The 22,233-nt window shown below is 48.7% G+C and overlaps 1 protein-coding gene across 2 annotated transcripts in view; it reads right to left on the bottom strand.

Annotated features, from left to right (window-relative positions):
• The window catches only part of Liprin-gamma (liprin protein kazrin), a 248,475-nt gene that overhangs the window by 31,511 nt on the left and 194,731 nt on the right, over positions 1-22,233 (bottom strand). For both annotated transcript variants that reach the window (XM_075686163.1, XM_075686162.1), the window contains exons 4-9: positions 16,958-17,305; positions 14,605-14,765; positions 12,449-12,595; positions 7,848-8,019; positions 5,714-5,980; positions 19-296 (exon numbers count right to left, since the gene is read on the bottom strand). In XM_075686163.1, coding sequence (XP_075542278.1) covers positions 19-296; positions 5,714-5,980; positions 7,848-8,019; positions 12,449-12,595; positions 14,605-14,765; positions 16,958-17,305 — 1,373 coding nt within the window. The remainder of the gene's footprint in view (positions 1-18; positions 297-5,713; positions 5,981-7,847; positions 8,020-12,448; positions 12,596-14,604; positions 14,766-16,957; positions 17,306-22,233) is intronic.

Below are 22,233 nucleotides of genomic sequence, written 5' to 3' on the forward strand. Positions count from 1 at the left end.
TCGCGCATGCGTACGCACCTTGCCGCTCTTGACGTTCTCGGCGCACATTGGCCCGTACTGAGGCATGGCGAGCGCAAGCTCCAGCCAGGCGAGCACCGTGGGCGCCTTCCAGCGCTCCATGGGCGTCCCCTGGGCCTCTTCCAGAAGGCGGAGCTTCTCGGCCGCCTCCTCTTGCGTCAGCAGCGGAGGACCACCCAGGCTGGGACCAGCACCACCCTGCGGAGACCACGAGCACCGTTGGCGCTGCTGCTGGAGCTGCAGGTGGTGGCTGTGGTGCTGAGGCGAGGACTCCGGGCCTGGACACCGAGACCGTAAACAGGAAAAACATATTAACATGGAAAAGTTATTGCCGACACCTCATTACTTTTTCTAATTATACTTCCTTTAAGAAGGCTATTGTACTCGAACCTAGATTTTCGGAAGCGACAGCCAAACGTATCTCTATGTTTTTTTATGTCTGAGTATAAGTACTTCTCTTTCACGTCGAACACTTTAATGCTGCGATATCGTATAGAACATACTACGCCTTAAAAACGAGGCGAGAAGGAAGCACAAGAAGTCATGCCAGCCAAATCCGCTGACCGCAGCATCGGTCCAGAAGTGTACTGCCCCATACGTGCGTACCATCCCTACTGATACCGACCTTAGATCGACTCCGCTAGGTGGAACATAGCCGTGGGACGAATGCAGAGTATTGACTCAAATTGTAATGAATGTGGGTGGCATACGGACTTTTGTTTTCCATCCACGTCGCATCAAACTGTACGTAGCACTGCTCCATCACCGAATTCTCTCGGAGGGAATATCTTCCTGTACGGCTTAAACACGATGTCGGTGCGCGTAAGAAAGGTGAGTACATGGAACGACTGCCTTCCTTTACTCGCTGACGAACCAGCAGCCATACCAACGCTACTGTTGCTATATATATATATCGTGTGACATATTTAGCCGGATGAATGTAGAGTGAACGTAGATCTCACACAAATTCAGCTTTTAAGGCGTTTGCATTAGGAGTGTCAAAGTGTGGGAAGCCGGCGAAGTGGTAGCGGTATGTGTACGTGCGTGCGTGCGTGACTGACGTAGGTCTGCTCAGGACCGCGTCAGTTGAACTTCGCTCCTCGAAGAGCCAGGACATGTGTCACACGAGCTCTTGAACAACAGCTTCCATGTGCGGTGAAAGCTGTTTTACTGATGGACCAATGACCTGAAAGAGGTGCGACGTAATGCTAACTCATTCCTCTCGCATTTACCGCTAAATCACCACAGAATTTCTTGGCATTCCTTCCACCCAACGCCTGGAAGAAGTGCATTTCTAGACATCGAGTGGTCACAGAATGCGGTATCGAACTTGTTGAATAGCCTTCGCTCTATAGCTCTGGCTACAGAGTGAAAATATTATCTGCATGTTGTTATGATCGACCTGCCGGATGTAAGAGGCGTTCAGGCGAGCTTCCCCACGTCGACATGATTGCCCTCTTCTCCGAATCGACGACACGCTTTTCCCCGAGCTGACACTGAAGGATGCAAGACAAACCAAAAAGGCAAGAAGGCGCCCCCTCCACTCTCCGAGCTGACATAAAAGAATGCAAGGCAAACTCAAAGGCAAGAAGGCGCCCTCCCGCTTTCCCCAAGCTGACACAAAAGGATTGACGGCGAAAAGCACTACTAATCCGCAGACTCCGGAAGAAGACAGCGACGACGACAGGACCACCAGTGGTTATTTAAGGCCGTGCTGGCCCACGTGTTGAAGGAGACCGCTCGAGACTCAGATTAGGGTCACATCCATGTACCAATGAAGTGAATACAATATTTTCTACTTTTTTTTCATCCTCACTATGCCCGGCTCCGTCGTCGTTTCCTGATTCCTACGGGGAAGGCCCACCTCACCCGGTCGAGATTATATCAGGGCCAATAGTATCGTGGTAGAACGCCACGTGACTTTCCCAATGACTTTCCCACGGACTTCGGCCCGCAGCAGAACTTGTGTCGCGATGACTGTCGACGGTTATATGGTTAGAATTCGAGCAGAGAGCGACACACCCGTATTTCTGAAGCCACGCTTACTTAACACGTATAACGGCCATCGTAAGACTTCCGTTGCTTCGGTTATATGCGACATACTCCGGTATAGTGTCACTTTGCTTTGGCACTCGCTTTCCAAGATCGCCCATGGCAACGGCGGCACATTTTCGGCCCGTGGCAAAGCGCCACCTGTGTGTTGCGCGCCAAGAAAGCGCTGTTGATGTTCTTGCGGGCAACAAGCCTTAACCAAAGTCTGTAAATGTTTATATAGTGCATGTGGTGTGTTTTTAACTGCACACGTGTTGTTTATGTATTCATGCAATCACTGTGTACATCGAAATTATCATCCAACACTTGCACTAGCATGCCAGACTTGCTTTATTTATTTTATTTCGTGCCTTTCCTTTATCCCTCCGTCTTTCATTCCATTTTTAAGTCCCCCTTACATTTCCTTCAGTATACAGTATAACCTCCTTGGCTTTCCCACCACGCTTTTCTCTTTCTCAGGTGATCAGCCAGGATAGCTTCTCCAGCATATTATTAATGTTTTTATCCCTCTCTCTCTCCTACTGCTCACGAAGGCATTACTGCACGACGCCGACACACTGAGGACAATGGAATGCGACAAAAAATGACAGTGGAACGACAAACGCGCTATAACGATGACAGCGTGACAACGACAACTTGAGGACAATGTGATGACGACGATGGCATGAAGAAAACAGAGAAACCCATCTTTACCTGGTGGACCATTCCCTTCGAAGAAACCGCCAGCGATGTAAACTATATCTAGCTGGCGTACTCGAAGTGTCAGTTGCAAGCGTAATAAATGCTTTCCTAGTGCACACGTGGTTGTCGTCCATTGCTTCCTCGAATTCGAACCGCATATACCACGGTTCTCGAACAGGCGTAGTGCCAACCGCGGCGCGCGGTGTGCCGAGGGGTAGCACCTTTGCCCCCCCCCTCCTCCCCCCATTATCCCCACATAGATTAGAGAGAGAGAAAACAAGGATAGGAAAGGCAGGTAGGTCAACCAGAAGAGCATCCGGTTTGCTACCCTACACTAGGGGTTTCGTTGACAACCTAGCTGACAAGGCTGCCCGGTCTGCCCACGAACATACCCAGACGCGTCCAACACCTTTGGCGAGGTCGGACGCTGCCAGGAAACTTTGCCTACTTGCACGCAAGAAGTCACAAGATCTCTAGAGTTCCGGTGCCTTCAATTGCCGATTACATAAACTGGACCCCACGCTACGGCTACAACTGCCATCTAGCCTTTCCCGCGGCGAAACAACCTTGCTGTGCCACTTGTGGCTGGGAGTGGCGTTCACGAACGCGTTCTCCTATCGCTTGGGAATGGCCGAGAGCCCGATGTGCGACTCCTGTGGGTGCGAGGAAACCACCGAGCACCTATTGTGTACCTGCCCTCGCTACGATGTGCAACGCCGCTCTCTGCCGGCAACTTTACGCCGACTGGACTCGAGACCGTTCACCGAGTCAACGATACTCGGACCGTGGCCACACGCGTCACTGGCTCGAAAAGCGATTCGTGCACTGGTGCAATACTTGAAGTGCACCGGCTTACGAGACCGTTTCACTGTAAACGGAAATAACTCCGAAGTGGGAGTATACTGCTTGTCCTATAGCGACCCCCCGGTTCGGAGTTTTTTTTGCTCCGTATGATCGGAGTAGAATTTTTACTCCGTACGAGCGGAATTTTCGCGTGGAATTATGGGAGTTTTTTTTCTGTCTTTATTTTTTGCTTTGCTATTGACGGAGTTCTTTCGAGGTGCAATGGGAGTATAAAAAGAGCCATCGCGTGAGTTTGCGCGAACATGTTTACATGCAGAGGCTGCTGGTCAAATTTCGAAATATGCACACGAGACCGCGTCGAATTCGACGGAACAAGTCAATGAAAGCACATATATCATGACATACATAAACATTTCAGAAACACCCAATGCAGAAATTTGAAAGACATCACACGTACACGCGATACTCAAGAAGCAACGGTGCCAGTATATATAGCCACGATATTGTGTGCCTCGAAACCGCCTAGGGAGCAGCTGTGCTGTTTTCAGAATTACGACTCACATGCTCGTTCATACGAGATCTCTCTCTCTGAAATTAACAGAATACCTTAAGCAACACAAAACTGTTAATTCAAAATAGTGAGAGAGAAAAAGTTAATGGCGTAATTTTTCAAAATTATCATGCCATTCTGTGAGTGCTGAAGCGACTTCGCACACTGCCGGCGTTCGCGGCCAAAAAGTAGTGCGTTAGTTACAGTAAGCAAGAAAAATGTAAGTGCATGTGTTGCATAGCAAAATTAAATTTTTGCGATATAGTGGTAGCGTAGCAAGAAATTATTACGTTTGAGCATGACCCGCAGCAGCCGACATAATTAACACCGAGAAATGCGCAGTCATACATTTTATACACCGCACTACTTGCTCTGCGTCCGAGCAATCTGTCTCGGTTGCGAAAAGGAGCTACATCGCTGATCTGTCGAGTGAATCCCTAAACTCGGAGCCAGCAGGCATGCGTCTAAATCAATGCCTCGGATAGAGCGTAATGTTAATGCAATATAGGAAGCAACGACGTGACCAAAACATATATGCGCGATAACAATTCGATTCACATCGCTCAATAAGAAGCTTTATTTTCAGTACGCATACTTATGTCCTACCGTTTTTCTTCGGGCGAGGATATCCGTTCACAGATACATAAAAACAGTTGCTTGCACTCCGGTCTTTCTCACTGGCAACACAGCACCGCAACGAACTTGGGTTACGCCATTCATGCGCGACTAGCACGGATGTCGTCGCTCGAACAGTGGCTACTGTTGCCATTGCTACGCGGTCCTTTCAAACACTACACTGGACGTTGTCAGCATGTACTAAAAGGTCATAGAAGTCGCATTTCACGTACTGAAGAACACAAGACAGGGTGACGCAGCACGAAAACACAGCCAGAACGTGAGCCGACATCACGAGCCAGTGAGCAGCTTCGAGGTATACCTAAGCCTTTTTCCGCACTTGAAAACGTGGTTCTTGCAATCATCGTTGTCAGCAAAGCGATCACAGCTAATGTACTTGATGCTGAGATACAGTGAGCTTCAGGCATGCCAATAACACTTTCTGGAAGGAAATACGGGAAACAAATTGACGAAACGCTGTCGCGGAACGACACTTCACAGACGTAAACAAACCGTCAGCCATGAGCACTGCCCGCTCCGCCGAACGCGCCCGGTCGCTGGCGAGGCGCACAGCCTCATGGGAAGCGCCACGTGACCAACCTGTATCGGCGGATGGGAGTTTTTTTAAAACTCCCTGTCGGAGTTTCACGGGAGAACAAGATTTTTAAGCGGAGTAAAATCGCGTCATGTCGCCTTAATACTCCCGCAGCTAGCCAGCGGAGTGAAACGAGGGGATGGCGCTGTTTTGCTCCCATACATCGGAGTAAATATTTGAGAGGGGAGGTTTTAGGGCACATCACCTCTTAAAAACTCCCAGCTGGGTTTATTTTCGTTTACAGTGTTTATAGTGTCGCTCCCACACGCACTCAGTGCTTACTCTCTCCCTTTTTCCTCTTTCTATTCCCATTTCCCACATAGATTTTGATCAATATATTCAGCTGGAAAAGCCCTTTCAGCAACAGCCTCCGAATGAGACGTATACGTCACACCCACCCGTCGTGGTGCCGTATAGCGCCGGCTCGAGCGCTTTCCTCTGGCGCGCCCTGAGGAACACCCTGGAGATGGAGCCCCAGGGCGAGCGGCCGTCTCGGCGCTTCTTGGGCTTCCCGGGGGCGCCCCGGGGCGTGCTCGCGTCCGACGAGCCGCTGCTCTGGTAGATCTCCTCGGCGGATCGCGAGAGGCCTGGCAGCGCGGAAGCCGAGGCCGCCGACACCGGCGACTTCTTGGGGCTGTCCATGGCGCCGCTGCCGCTGCTCGCCGCTGCCCACGGAAGGGCGCATGGAGGAAAAGAGGAGAGAAGGAAACGCTTATTAGACGGACGCTAAAGGGAAAAGTATAACTTGCGCTGCAGCGGTGAATTACTTTACTAGGACGTTCTTGAGGGCTAGTTGGTTCATACTTGAAGGTAGGTTAGAACTGCGCGGAAAACGAGGACAGCGAAAGAAACATACAACACACCACGAGCGCAGTAGTGGTGGTGCTCGTGGGGTGTCGTGTGTTTCTTTCGCTGTGTTCGCTTCTTGCGCAGTTTTAACCTACCTTCAGTGAATTACCCTTATTCGATTCTGAGAAAGCCACTGTTACCGTTAGTGTAGGCTAGGTGAACCCGAACAGGCGCAAGATGGGCGGTCACGCCGCCTCGAAGTACTTATACTACACCTGCACGAGCACGTCGTGACGTGATGGATTTTGACGGCGTCTTCTCGGGGTTAGCGAATTTTTTTTTTCTGTCGGTAAAGAGGAACCTATCATGTATTCTATAAAGGAACGAAATAATGGACGTTTGCTGTCGTTTAGAGATGTCAATTATACCGTTTACTGCCAGTATAGAGAGTGTGAGTGATCTAGTCGGATGAAATCACAATGAATGCTAACTATCGTGTCTCCGGCTCCTCCGAAAACAATCGGTTGTTCGATTATCGAAGGACGATAACATAAGATGGTGTTGAAATTTTTCGGCAGTATAAAGCGAATTTCGTAAATACATGCTTACAGACAGTCAATCTAGAAAAAATACAAAAACAAAACAGTAAGGAAATTGCGTATTCTGTAGTTCCTGCAATTAAACACAGTTATTTAAGTCAATTGAACAGACAGACAGGCAGGCAGGCAGACAGACAGACAGACAGACAGACAGACAGACAGACAGACAGACAGACAGACAGACAGACAGACAGACAGACAGACAGACAGACAGACAGACAGACAGACAGACAGACAGCTAGTTAGCTAGCTAGATAGATAGATAGATAGATAGATAGATAGATAGATAGATAGATAGATAGATAGATAGATAGATAGATAGATAGATAGATAGATAGATAGATAGATAGATAGATAGATAGATAGATAGATAGATAGATAGATAGATAGATAGATAGATAGATAGATAGATAGATAACACAATGACACGCTAACTGCTGATACATGAATACAGTATCGCTTTCAGGAAAGAAGGTTATTAAGGCTTTTGGAGCACATCGCTGTGAAGATCCGCGCAAGCAACTTTTCTAAGCCGGAAGGACAGAGTGGCAGCACCGTGAATGCCCTTTCACTCCATTCGGTGCCCTACTTCAGTCGTCTACGGAGCCACGGAAATGTTCGTGATGTCTGACTACAGTCAGAAAAAACACTGACGTAGCATTGAAGGTATACCTTCATTGTTTCTCCGTCTTTCTGCGCATGCTTTTAGTTTTACTTACCCTGCGAAAACAAGTAGCCGGCGCAAACATCGGCGCCAACTGATCCTTTAAATACAGATCAATAAAGTTAAATTCGCGGTTTTCAACGTGACTTCCCGGGAGGCACGCCCTGCTAGTAATACACTCGCGAGCGTTTGGAACTGGCAGCCGTCAAATAAACCTCTGGTGATGGGAGATTTATACAGCTAATCACTGAAATCGCATACTAGCTACAGCAGACGGCCGCTTTTAGTCACCCTGGTATGTACGCTGAAGAAAGTGCAAGAGAAATAAAGTGTTGCTTTAGCGGAACCAGATTAAACAATGTATGGTGGGGTTTTCAATAGTTCACTTGCTGTTGACAGAGCAGAAGAGCATGTCTGCTAGTTTTGTCTGTGCAATATGCCACGCGTGTGCTTGGAGACGCGAAACTGACTCGTACGTACCGTGGTGGCTGGGGCTGGAGTCGTATCCCAGGGTGACCACGGGCGGCTCGCTTGCAACAGCAGGACTGCGGCAGCTTCGTCGAGACAGCGCGCCTTGCTGGAAGCCATTGCTGCTTCCAGCGACGCCCTGCAGGCTCTCCACGTCTGACAGGTACGTCAGCTTTTCCTGAACCTGCACACAAGTGTATTATTTATTTATTTCTGCCAGGTTTCTATTTCTCGTACTCAAAAGATCGAACTAAACAAAAAATTAGTTGCGTTAGTCGCCAACATTTGTTGCATGGATGGATGGATGGATACAACTTTCCTGTACGTCCGGCAAGGTTTAACGCGACCCAGGCTCAGGTCCCCCACGGGTGAACGTCAAGGCCCTGCCTCAACGCCACCTCACGGGCTTGCTGGATTGCCCACGTCTGGATTCCGAGGTCTGAGCTGTGCAAAGCGGCGGCCCACCTCGACGACAGGGTCTCTGGAGTAACTGCCATCCCTCCGATAACTACATTGCACTCCCACAGCATGTGTTGCATAGTGGCCTTTTTTTTTCTCACCGCTTGGGTTGCCACACGGCATGACGTCGGTACGAAACTAAACATAAGCATGCGGGACTATTTTATAGAGATACTGCAGTACTGGCTTTTGAACTCTCTTTCTCACAGGTACTCGATGACCGATGTTGTACTGATCGAGCATGAATGAACGCGGCAGGCGGTCTGCATACGCGAGCATGCGGATCACGCATAAATAATGTAGTATAGGGGTCCTATAACGTAAAACTATTCTTATATGTTTTTATTTCAATCTCCTGACGTCGATTTTACGTAACAGCTGGCGCAAGCATTGGCCGATGACCCGAAGCGTTGTCTGAACAGCCCAATCAGACATCTCCTCGTTTATAAGAGGTCACTTTCGTTTGCGTTCAAAACGAGTAACATTGCCTATATACATTGAGCGCTCTTATCTAATTGGCTAACAAGAGGCGAGGAGCAGGCGCAAGTGGAGGGGGTTTGATGGGGCCGAGCCAGCGTAGTGAAAATAGATAACCGGATAAAGAGGGTGGTGCCGGCATCTGCGATTCGTGTGCTTTCCCTTGCTTAGCTCGTGGTGGCTGGTCGAAAATCGCGGCGGCGTGCAACGGAATGTTAAAGGGACACTAAAGGTTACTATTAAGTCAACGTGGACTGTTGAAATACCATCACAGAAACCTCGAAACGCTTGTTTCGTGCCAAGGAGAGACTTATTTTAAGAGAAAATGCGTTCTGAAGCGTCCGCGTACCTCTAGCGCAGTTCAAATCGCCCGCCCTCCGATCGAGGAGTACTGACATCATGGTCTCATAGTGACGTTGCGCCATCGGTGAGTAGAACGGCGTCCGCAGACGGCGCTACGGCTTTTCTGCGCAAAACGCGAACGCGCGGCCAGAAACAGAGCCAAGACAGAGCCGACAGCAGAGCGAAAGCGGGAGTATGGTGGCTAGCGGAAGGAGAAACGAATTGCGTCCCACATTACGTCCCACGGCACACGGAGAGTCCGTTTTCGTTAAACTATAGGCTGCGGCGCGCTCGCAGCGTGGTCGGCGTGGTCTATGAGAAGCGACGAGCCTTTTCGCACTCGCAACAGGGCATGAAAATGTGCGAATCGACGCAAAACTCGGCCTAGAAACGTGCTTCGCCACAGCCAGGGCTCAATACGACCCAAGCTGGCACGACCCAGATGTCGTTTCCCGCACCGCCACGAGGCGCCGCTACTATACCTCAAACTCCAGCGCAAGACGCCCATAAGCTGGTACTTCATTCTGTGACGCTAACTTCGACGCTCGTCGCAATGGACCCTGACACCGACAGATTGGCTCGTGATGGTGGGCTCAACTTCAGCGATTTGAGCACCGACGAGCGCGACCTGCTGCTGAGGGCTCGCACTGCCGGCGTCGTTGCGTATACGACGGCGGCCTCGACACCGGCTCTCCGGAGCCGGAAAGCAACGAGGGCTTCCCACGACATCACATGGACGTGGCATTCTCGCTGTTTGTTCCAAATGAAAGTTTCGCGAGCCAGCAGAACCCTCACAGCACGACGCGATAACGAAACTACTGAAACTCCAAAGCGTGCGCGGCGCAGAGTCGAGCGCGCAGAGTCGAGCGAAAACGAAACCTTTCGAACACCCATATTAATGAAGGGTAACGTCAAAATGTTATTTTTTCTTAGAATCTAATAGACGTAGACAAGTAGCATTTTTTCCGTCTTATAATCGAATGAAATGATATTTTTAATACTAGTAGTTGAGTATTATTAACACAAATTATGAGGAGTCCTTTCGTCATCGGGCTAGTACCGGAATGTCGCTGGGGGGTCTCAAATCGTGTCATGCATTTACCTCAATTTCTCGGTTACTAAAGCTCTGTTCGCGATTATATTGACGCCTTAGACGTTCTAGAACATTGCTCTACCACTTCAACTTTACTTTCTGGTAACCTTTAGTGTCCCTTTAAGAATGCCGCTAAAACGGATCCTCAGCAAAGAAAAGTTGGCAAAGCGACGTCGTAATCCCGCCGAGAGGGCTCGATAATGTTTTACTGCCACGCAAAAAGTTTTGTTATACTCGTACAAAGCCATGCTCTCTGGCAAGTGCGAATAACCAGCGCGTGAGCGATCGGCGGCAGCCATGTTCTTTTCCTTTCGGAATGGGGCAGTCTCCGGCTGCTTTGTTTGGCATATTAATTGCCGAACAAAGTTTTGTTCGGCATAATAATGCATCTTTAACGCGTACATGTCACTTTGACGCAGTGAGGTTTCGCGGTTCTGTGACGTCGCGTGACAGGCAGGCGAAGTTGGCTCAGCCAGATATCTTTTGACCAATAGCTGAGGCCTGTAGTGCCAAAAGACGTCGAATCAGAAATAATTATTTTTCTTTTGTTCGGTCTAATCATGCATAATCAGTGTGCACGACATTTCGGATGGGTTGTTATCGCGGCTTTCGTGACGTCGCGTGACAGACAGGCGAAGTGGGCGTGGCCCGAAAATTTTTTTACCACTCGCGGAGGGCCGATTGCAGAGCTGGAATAGAAAAGTTTAGTTATGTGGTTTTACGTGCCAAAACCGCTTTCTGATTATGAGGCACGCCGTAGTGGAGGACTTCGGAAATTTCGACCACCTGGGGATCTTTAACGTGCACCTAAATCTAAGTACACGAGTGTTTTCGCATTTCGCCCCCATTGAAACGTGGGTCCCGCGGCTAGGGTTTCGATCCCGTGACCTCGTGTTCAGCAGCCCGACACCATAGCCACTGAGCAACCACGGCAGGTAATAGAAAAGTTTGGAATAGTTTTACGTTACAGCGCCTTAGCCCTAGTTACACACCAGTTTCCGTGATAATGTTTTAACATTGCTGAAGAGTGAGCGCCGCGCTGCTTTAAGCACTGCTCGAATACGGAAAAGTAAGGAGATTGAAAAACGAACTAAGTGGTCAAAAGACAGTGCGCGTGCACGCTCGCAGAGAGAGAGAGAGAGAGAGAGCTGAGAGAAAGAGAATGGAACACAGCTGTAGGGGAAAGGTGGCCATAAGATGAATAGGGAGACGAGGAGTACAGTATAACTATCTGACCCTCATTATTTCATGCACCTATATGAGGAAAACAAGAGATCCGTCCGCATAATGATAGAATGTAAGAAATAAAGAAAATAATTTCGTTTTATGCATCGAGGACATAACAAATAATGATGCGGCCATGACTACTTATGTTCTAACGTGATGTGAAAGTGATCGCGCAGCGATACGCTTTTATGTACAAAGAATGCGACCTCTCAAAAACTAGTAAACAACTAAAACGCTGTTCTTTCTTTGGTTTAGAGGAGAAGCATCTAAAACGGGCGACATTTTAGACGCGTCGTTCGTGTTACACGTGTATACGCGACACGTTATTGGGCACTGATATGTGTCGGGCGCAAAGGCAGCCTATAAACATGCCTGCGTGCTCAGAGATGCATGCGCAAGTGATAATAATAATAATAATAATAATAATAATAATAATAATAATAATAATAATAATAATAATAATAATAATAATAATAATAATAATAATAATAATAATTCTATTTTATGTTCACTGCAGGACGAAAGCTTCTCCCTGCGATCTCCAACTACCCCTGTCCTGCGCCAACCCATTCCAGCTGGCGCCTGCGAATTTCTTAATTTCATCACCCCACCTATAGTCTTCTGCCGTCCTCGACTGCGCTTCTCTTTTCTTGGCACCCATTCTGCAACCCTAATGATCCGCTGGTTATCCAACCCATGCATTGCATGACCTGCCCAGTTCCCTTTCTTTCTTTTAATGTCAATTAGAATACCGGCTATCCGTGTTTGCTCTCTGATCCATACTGCTCTCTTCCTGTCCCTTAACGCACAAATAAATACGTTAAGTTTGTACGCTGATGATAACCGAGATAGCGAGACAGAGACCTTCCCCAGCATGTTTCCCGGGTATATGTGGTAAAAGTAGCACGTTTGTCCTGTCCAGATCGTTTTCGTCCACCCTTATTTAGCTCGACCACACAAAACGCACCACTCCTTCGCCCTGCTGGTGGTGATATACGCGCAGCCACACACACACCTGCTGCAGTTGTTCCTGGAGCTGCTTGATCTGCGCCTCCTTGATGCCCAGCTGTGCTCGCAGGGCCACGCTGCGCTCGGCCTCGTCGCGAGCGTGCTTCAGCAGGTTCCAGCGCTCGCGGTCGCACTCCTCTCGCTCCTGCGCCAGCTGGGACGTACGTCGCAGCCGTGCATCAAGCGACGCTCTCGCGTTGCAACAAGGGCGCTCAGCGAAACGAGACGAGACGCAGTTGCGTGGAGTATACGAGCTGCGCAACACAATGCCCGAGGTCGAAGTGCGCTCCAGTACTATATACGAGGCAGCACCGACATGCGAAGAGTCGGTTTCGTAAATACCAGTAATCGGAATGCCATTCAGTTCTCTCCAATTTTTTGTACGTCGGTGCCGTCTTGCAGTATTGGGGCCCCTTCAACCGCGGGCACCGTGTTGCAGCTCATATACTGCATGCATGCGACTGTACATACACGCAGATGAAGAACGAGACAGCGCTGGCTGACTGTTGACTGTTGCGCTATACCGGGCTGGGTATTCCGTAAGTGCCCACCTAGTGGACGCGTCCATTCCCTCTGCTGCTGATATTCTGATTGGCTTGGCCGGGGTACACTTCAGAAGGAGACAGGCGCCCACAGCCAGTCAGCATTTCAGTAACGGATGATATGGACATGTCCACAAGGTGGATTCTTACAGAATGTCCCCTCTCAACGCATTCGTGATGACATATATACCAACGAGCCCAAATCGTAACCCTCGTGTTGGGGCTCGCCGTAACCGGATACACACCACGTGCGACAGCCGGCCAACCCTGTTCAGCACGGTCGAAAACAGCGCGAGCGACAACGGACACAAGCAGAGAACAAAGGAAACGCGCACGACCCTGTGTGCGGGTTTTCTTTAAGGAGACTACGCATAGAACAAGGCGCATGCGGGTCTATGCTCCCCATAGTTTTATTCGTTACGTTTCTTAGACTTGAGTCTGCCTAACATGAGCGAGCGAGCTAGAACAAGCGCTTCTACCTTGTGTCCCAGCTAAAGTTGTTCAAGTTGTTCCAAGAAAAATAAAATATTAAGGAAACACGTTGCAAGATACGATTGTAAGACCTACGGTGTCCGGTCGTCAGACCTCTGACGTATGAGTGTATGTTCCACTTTGTTCTCTAAAAAAAATATTGTTTTCTTTGAAATTTTTGTTAACGTTAGCTGGGACACCCTATATGATAATGTAACTACATGCCTGCCGCGTATTGTGGGCTTTGCATTGACGATGTATATCGCTTTTGTTGCACGCCTGTGCTCTGCGATCTTCACTTATTACTCCTACTAACCTTCTTCTATATTGCATCCGTACAGGGTCAGCGCGAAACTACGACTTGACGGGACAAGACAAGACTTGACCCATCATCGTCATGTGTCCATTGTCAAGCTCTTGGCGACATGGATAATTACGTGCTGAAGTGTCCGGAATGTGAAGCAGAACGTGATATATTAGTAGATGAGCTCAAGCGCAAGACGACACCACATGCGCTCAAATGCAAGCGATATTTTGTTCCCGCTAGGACAATGGATATTCTGAAGGGAGGTGCTTCGGCTCCTGCTAAAGTTCCTCCATTATACAGGGTTGGGGAGTGAATGACGAGCCGTGTGGGTCGCCGTGGTTTGGATGACAGGCAACGTATTTGGCTCCCTGTCAACTTGTTTTCGATAACCGGGTTTGTAAGCTGGACTGCGAAGTGTTTCAGATCGCAGCGCGCGTTCAATAGGTGGCGTTTGGGTGGAGGAATTGCCGGCAACTTTTGCAAGGCTAGAGCCGCCTGCAGCAAGCAACACTCCTCCTCTCTTTTCTCCTCAGCTGTCTCCACCCTGTGCCCGAATATTTACAAATTTTATCACACCGCCTAATACCCTGCTGATGTACATGAGTAAATTCTTTTCTTCCCACGGCACTCATTTTGCAATTCTAGTAGTAGACTACCGGTTGTCTGTTTCTAAGCATCACATGACCTGCCCGATTCCCCCATTTCTTCCGATCGCCAATATGTCTCCATTGATTGCACTTCCCGATATGCCTCCTGGCGAGGTATTCAGAAGTAAAGCACGGTTCGAACAACTCACGCGTGTGCCACGACAGCGCACGGACGAGGGAGGCGTAGTTCGCGCACCTGTTTGAGGCTGTGGTCGCTGTCGTGCATTCGCTGTTCGTAGTTGCGTATGAAGTCCCGCAGTTCCTTCTCCTTGTCCTCCAGCGTGCCGTAGAGCTGCTTCATCTGGTTGAGCAGGTCGAACTTCTCCGCCTTCAGCCGCTTGCGGTCCTGCTTCAGAGCTGCACGCGCGCGAGAGTGTGTGTAAGAGAGATAGAGAGAGAGAGAGAGATTATTCGTCAATATCACCACACAGCCGACCGTGGCTTGCGTTACGAGCAATTAAGGCTTTTGTAGATCATACTGCTCGCAGCGACCCTATCCATTCCAAGAGAGCCTACATATTGCTTTTGAGCGTAGACCAAACGACCATCAATCAATCAATCAATCAATCAATCAATCAATCAATCAATCAATCAATCAATCAATCAATCAATCAATCAATCAATCAATCAATCAATCAATCAATCAATCAATCAAACGCATTACTTATTAGTTATTTTATTAAATGATCTTGATCAACGTATTGCAACCTTGGAGGAGGCCCAGAAGTGGGCAGCGCAGAGTATATTTTGTAACGATAAGGTAGATCACCATCTAACAAAATTTATTTGCTTTCACTTGACGCTTGATCTTCAGCTGTGTCTTCCACTTGGACTATCACGGGCTGATGAAACACAGCTGTAATGTCTGCGATTTGGTGTCGCGCTTTGCTAGGTCGTATGCTTTGTTCTTGTAGTAGCCGACAGCCGTATCCCCGTGACGCTTGCGGCTTTGACGAGGCAGTCGCGCGCCCACTGGCATATTCGCCGACGCTATAGATATACAGAACGGAGATGCAACTGATGCGTACCCTGCTAGACGCACTAGACCGACGCGGTCACTGCCAAACAAAAGATACTGGGACAATGGCCGCAACGTATATCTGCGCTAAAGCCAGCGAGAGCATTCGTTCGCTTTCCGCGGTCTACAGACGTACCAGATAAGCTGTGAGCGCGATACATGAGAACTCTGTTATTTAAGCACCGACTTACGCTCCTTTGCGCATTTATAATTACTGTCCTCGCTTTTCACTTTTGATCCATTTCCTCCTTTCCCGTCGCCGGGCAGCAAATAGGGGGCATTTTTTTATGCTTAAGACTCCGGCTTTCTCGCAGTCTACTAGAGCATCTTTCTTTCTCCCCCCCCCCCCCCCATTTCGGCCTCTTATGATTTGCGGCGCCATGACCTTCTGGTCTGTAGCTGAGCGTCGCAACAGCTTATTCCCCGAGGCGGATCAGGTACCGCGGGGGTTACTGCGAAGCTTTAAGTTAGAGTTACAAAACACTGCCGGATTAGTAGTTCATGGTACACCCACTAAGAGCCATACAAGACCGACAGTTACTTCCACCGTGGGTACGCAAGGAAAGCTCTCCGTCTTTCCCCGTCGTTCAAAGTGATATTTGGTGTCCCAAAGACGATGGTTTTCGTGTCGCTAACTACAACGGTGGGACGGTAATTAACAAACCAGAATGAGACTCTCTAAAGTGCGCTCTCTTAGAAACGACGAACGGCGTAATGGCTTTGAGAAAAAGCACGCGCATTAAAAAAAAAATATCTCCAACGCTCAATAAGAAAACACCTTTGCTCCTTCCAAGAAGTACCCAACGTGCTCTCGAAAGAAAACAGAAATCAAATCTTGTTGAAGAAAACATGGAAAGAGAGAGAAAGACGGGGCTCCCTATAGAGCCCCTAAACTTAACTTGCTCCGAGTCTAACAGGAGTTTAAATGGGCAATAAAAAACAGCAGTAGCCGCGGACATCACAGTTCGTAAAAGCGGTTCTTCCAAGTGTTCCGGGAAGCTTAAGGGTCCAGCAACGGCGTAAGAGGACAGCGAACGAAAGTGACAAAAGAGAAAGAAAGACGCTTGGAAAGGTTCCGAAACAAGCTTTTCAGAGCCTAACAAGAGCTTAAACGGGGCAGGAAGTTGGAAATCGCCACTTTGTACGCGCCGACTGCGCCGAGAAGGACCGTCGTCTGAGTCTAAAAAGTCTGCCGAGCTGCGACATCGTTTCCCTCTGCTTACGCTAGAATTTAGAGCGCGCATGTTCTTCGCCTTTTCCGCGAACTAACGCGCGCACGTAGTATAAAGCTCGGGCTTTGAGAGCTCGCGTAGCAGAGTGGGGGGGGGGGGGGGGGCACTTATCGTGGCTATGGCTCTGGCTACCACAGTGGCTGTGCCTCTATAACAACAATAGTAGTGATGCAGCCGACACTGTGGTACTCCCCCGCTCTTGTCAAGCCTTAAAATAGAGCTAAGAAAACAATCACAACAGGGAACCAAATAACGACGGTCGCAGATACAGAGTCTGAAAGAAGTCGCGCAACGCATACCTGACAGGGCGTCTCTGGCACTGCTGAGTTCCGCTTGCATCCGGTCGTGCTCTTCCAGGGCGCAGAGCTTTTGCTTTGCCTGGGCGGCCCTGAGCTCGTCCAGCTCCTTCTGCAGGTTCAGGTTGTGCTGCGCGAGCTGCCGCTTGTCCTCCTGCAGCCGCTGGAGGCGCTCCTCGAGCGGAAGACAGTCGGCCGCCCCGTCGTCCTCCTCGACCGAGTCGCGGACGCCTCCGTTCACGTTCGCCGCAGAGGTGGTGGTCGTCGTCGTGGTCACTTCGTCCGTCTGGACGCTGACGGCGGCCTTGGGCTCCGAGTCCGCCGTTCGGTAGCCGTCTTCTAGCAGGCCCTCTGCAACGTCGATGATTGGTACGGTTAATGTTACGGCTTGCGTTAGGTGTTTATTAAGGCGAGGCTTTCTATGTCTCACCGATTCGTCCGTGAGCGCCGAAAACGCACTGCAGGAAAGTCAACTTACACATCTGCGTAGAGCAGTGTACAGTTTACATTCGCAGTACCGCGCCAGCGTCTACTGGCCGGCCGGTTAGTGCCTGATAACGGCGCGAAGCGACGAGCTCAGCAAGAGTAGCGCATGCGCACGAAGTTCGGTGGAAGGGCAAGTTGCTTCTGCTAGTCATGACACCACTCCTGTCGCGATTACCTGAGCTTTCCTGCTCATCGGAGACAAGTGCGCGTGAACGCGAACTCGGCTTAGGATCTGAAAAAAAGAAAAAAAAACCATCTTTCTTAAAGAAAGATGATTGAACGTCACGCTACCCAGACGAACTGTATATATCTGTATTGAATTACGCACGTCACGCCCCGCATTCCCGGCCGTCACCATGGGTAGGCCGCGGCTGCAGCGCCCGGCAGAAGAAGAGGCTGCCGTAGGCGAAAGCATACGAGCGAGCGCGATCGTGCCCATACGTATCCGTCGACAATCCGAAACGAGCGTGCGCACCCACGAGACGGAAGCCATGGATACTGATCCCGAGGTTCGCAACCGGGAGAACTCGGTCAAGCACCATCGACTCGATGGGGAACCGCCTGAAGAGACGCAACTCCTCAGGCGGTTCCACGTCGAGTCGATTTCGGACGCTGCGAATCAGCGTCCGGAATCCGCCACCGTTTTGAGAGGAAAAGTGTTACTTGAAGGACTAAAACGCTCACATGGGCCAGTACGCACAGTCGCGCTTGCCAAGAGAAATGCGGTTATTCGTTTTCCTTTTTCGTTCTTAGGAGGTTTTCAGTTCACCTGCATGTTCTATACTCCTCTAAGTAATGAGTGACACTTCAACGACAACTGTGTGCATTCGCGTTCGTTCGCACTAATGCCGAAATGCGCGTGACATTACAGGAGCGGGAGCATGCGGACACGGTGAGATGATCCGCATTTTTGATTGGTTGATTGATTTATTCATTACGGATTAGAAATAGTGGCCGCCAGAACAGTATGTCGGTGGCTTCCAAATAGCGTTAAGTATATATATATATATATATATATATATATATATATATATATGTGTGTGTGTGTGTGTGTGTGTGTGTGTGTGTGTGTGTGTGTGTGTGTGTTATACACGTAGTTGTATGAATTAGGATGATAAGTGAAGTGAAACCCTCCGGCTATCTAGTAGTTTGTTCTCGAGCACTGATCAGTCATTTACAATTAAAGAAAGAAGGATAGCACAAAGATGAAATATACCCTTTTCCACACGGTTTATGATAAGGAACGTAAAGAACAGTCTTCTAGCGTTCCCAGATAACTTCGTAGACACTTCATAGACGTTCAACTTCACACAAGAAAATAATGATAAATGACTATGAATCCATTGCTGACGATTGATTGATGCAGTTTAGCATCTAAAAGGAAAGAAAAGGGGAACTGCGAAACGCAGCAGTAGAGTGCTCTTGATTAATTTTGACAACCTGGGGTTACTTACCCTGCACCCATTTACGGGGTGTTTTATTTTAAGCGAAACTTGTATTAGCTTACAAGTGGCGTTGTCGTGATCACGCAAAAAGAACAAACAGTTGCTCCCAGAACAGAGAAGCTGCGATAAAGGGCGCTGGAGCGTGAGTCATTGGCAGGGATTCCAGCTGCATAGGCGCGCGCTCATGCCACGCACGATACCAATCAGAGCGGTTCCGCTTCCGCCGGGAAGGGAAAGGGCAGGAAAGGATTTCGCGCGTGCTGCGCCGGCTTCGTTTCCGTTGAGTGCAGTTTAGGAAAACAGATGGAACGCCCACGCGTTGTGCGTTCCTCCAACGAACAGGCAGCGTTCGACGAGTGGCGGCGAGAACTGGCCCGTGAAAGGGCTCACCGTCGGCGCACCGATCCAGCCGTTAGAGCCGCCCGAGCCCAGGCAATCTGACAGCAACGAGAAGATACCGAGCTGAGGGAGCGTGAGGCCGAAACCATCCGGCCCCGTTACTTATGGTTTACTTAACCATGACGAAGGTCAGGGGCACGCAGGTCAGGCTTCGCTTACCCACATTTTTCTGTAGGGGAAGGGTTGAATCTTTTTTAAATTTCACCAAATTAAAAGGATATATTTTGTAACGTCAAATTAAAGAAAGTATAACCCTTGAACTAGAGTACTCGTTTAGGCAGACATTACTCACACAAGAAATCAGATGCGTAATTGAGGAATCAACAATATTTCATTAATTAAATATTTTTTCTAATTGATTTAGAGTACACATTACAATCTACAAATTGTAGCTGGTGGGCTTGCAAGGCACATCGACTTGGAATTCTGAGGATACGTTTCTAGATCATCATCATCATCATCAGCCTAGTTACGCCCACTGCAGGGCAAAGGCCTCTCCCATACTTCTCCAACTACCCCGGTCATGTACTAATTGTGGCCATGTTGTCCCTGCAAACGTCTTAATTTCATCCGCCCACCTAACTTTCTGCCGCCCCCTGCTACGCTTCCCTTCCCTTGGAATCCAGTCCGTAACCCTTAATGACCATCGGTTATCTTCCCTCCTCATTACATGTCCTGCCCATGCCCATTTCTTTTTCTTGATTTCAACTAAGATGTCGTTTACCCGCGTTTGTTGCCTCACCCAATCTGCTCTTTTCTTATCCCTTAACGTTACAACCCATCATTCTTCTTTCCATAGCTCGTTGCGTCGTCCTCAATTTCAGCAGAACCCTTTTCGTAAGCCTCCAGGTTTCTGCCCCATATGTGAGTACTGGTAACACACAGCTGTTATACACTTTCCTTTTGAGGGATAGTGGCAACCTGCTGTTCATGATTTGAGAATGCCTGCCAAACGCACCCCAGCCCAATTTTATTCTTCTGGTTATTTCAGTCTCATGATCCGGATCCGTGGTCACTACCTGCCCTAAGTAGATGTATTCCTTTACCACTTCCAGTGCTTCGCTACCTATCGTAAGCTGTTGTTCTCTTCCGAGACTGTTAAACAACACTTTAGTTTTCTGCAGATTAATTTTCAGACCCACCCTTCTGCTTTGCCTCTCCAGGTCAGTGAGCATGCATTGCAATTGGTCTCCTGAGTTACTAAGCAAGGCAATATCATCAGCGAATCGCAAGTTGCTAAGGTATTCTCCATCAACTTTTATCCCCAATTCTTCCCACTCCAGGCCTCTGAATACCTCCTGTAAACATGCTGTGAATAGCATTGGAGATATGGTATCTCCCTGTCTGACGCCTTTCTTTATAGGGATTTTGTTGCTTTCTTTGTGGAGGACTACGGTGGCTGTGGAGCCGCTATAGATATCTTCCAGTATTTTTAAATATGGCTCATCTACACCCTGGTTCCGTAATGCCTCCATGACTGCTGAGGTTTCGACTGAATCAAACGCTTTCTCGTAATCAATGAAAGCTATATATAAGGGTTGGTTATATTCTGCACATTTCTCTATCACTTGATTGACAGTGTGAATATGGTCTATTGTTGAGTAGCCTTTACGGGATCCTGCCTGGTCCTTTGGTTGACAGAAGTCTAAGGTGTTCCTGATTCTATTTGCGATTACCTTAGTAAATACTTTGTAGGCAACGGACAGTAAGCTGATCGGTCTATAATTTTTCAAGTCTTTGGCGTCCCCTTTCTTATGGATTAGGATTATGTTAGCGTTCTTCCAAGATTCCGGTACGCTCGAGTTTTTGAGGCATTGTGTATACAGGGTGGCCAGTTTCTCTAGAACAATCTGACCACCATCCTTCAACAAATCTGCTGTTACCTGATCCTCCCCGGCTGCCTTCCCCCTTTGCATAGCTCCTAAGGCTTTCTTTACTTCTTCTGGCGTTACCTGTGGGATTTCGAATTCCTCTAGGCTATTCTCTCTTCCACTATCGTCGTGGGTGCCACTGGTACTGTATAAATCTCTATAGAACTCCTCAGCCACTTGAACTATCTCATCCATATTAGTAACGATAATGCCGGCTTTGTCTCTTAACGCACACATCTGATTCTTGCCTATTCCTAGTTTCTTCTTCACTGTTTTTAGGCTTCCTCCGTTCCTGAGAGCCTGTTCAATTCTATCCATATTATAGTTTCTGATGTCCGCTGTCTTACGCTTGTTGATTAACTTAGAAAGTTCTGCCAGTTCAATTCTAGCTGTAGGGTTAGAGGCTTTCATACATTGGCGTTTCTTGATCAGATCTTTCGTCTCCTGCGATAGCTTACTGGTTTCCTGTATAGCGGCGTTACCACCGACTTCTATTGCGCACTCCTTAATGATGCCCATGAGATTGTCGTTCATTGCTGCAACACTAAGGTCCTCTTCCTGAGTTAAAGCCGAGTACCTGTTCTGTAGCTTGATCCGGAATTCCTCTAGTTTCCCTCTTACCGCTAACTCATTGATTGGCTTCTTGTGTACCAGTTTCTTCCGTTCCCTCCTCAAGTCTAGGCTAATTCGAGTTCTTACCATCCTATGGTCACTGCAGCGTACCTTGCCGAGCACGTCTACATCTTGTATGATGCCAGGGTTCGCGCAGAGTATGAAGTCGATTTCATTTCTAGTCTCACCATTCGGGCTCCTCCACGTCCACTTTCGACTAACCCGCTTCCGGAAAAAGGTGTTCATTATCCGCATATTATTCTGTTCTGCAAACTCTACTAATAATTCTCCTCTGCTATTCCTAGAGCCTATGCCATATTCCCCCACTGACTTGTCTCCAGCTTGCTTCTTGCCTACCCTGGCATTGAAGTCGCCCATCAGTATAGTGTATTTTGTTTTGACTTTACCCATCGCCGATTCCACGTCTTCATAAAAGCTTTCGACTTCCTGGTCATCATGACTGCAT

Source organism: Dermacentor variabilis, chromosome 3 (assembly GCF_050947875.1).
Source record: "Dermacentor variabilis isolate Ectoservices chromosome 3, ASM5094787v1, whole genome shotgun sequence".
NCBI lineage: Eukaryota > Metazoa > Arthropoda > Arachnida > Ixodida > Ixodidae > Dermacentor > Dermacentor variabilis.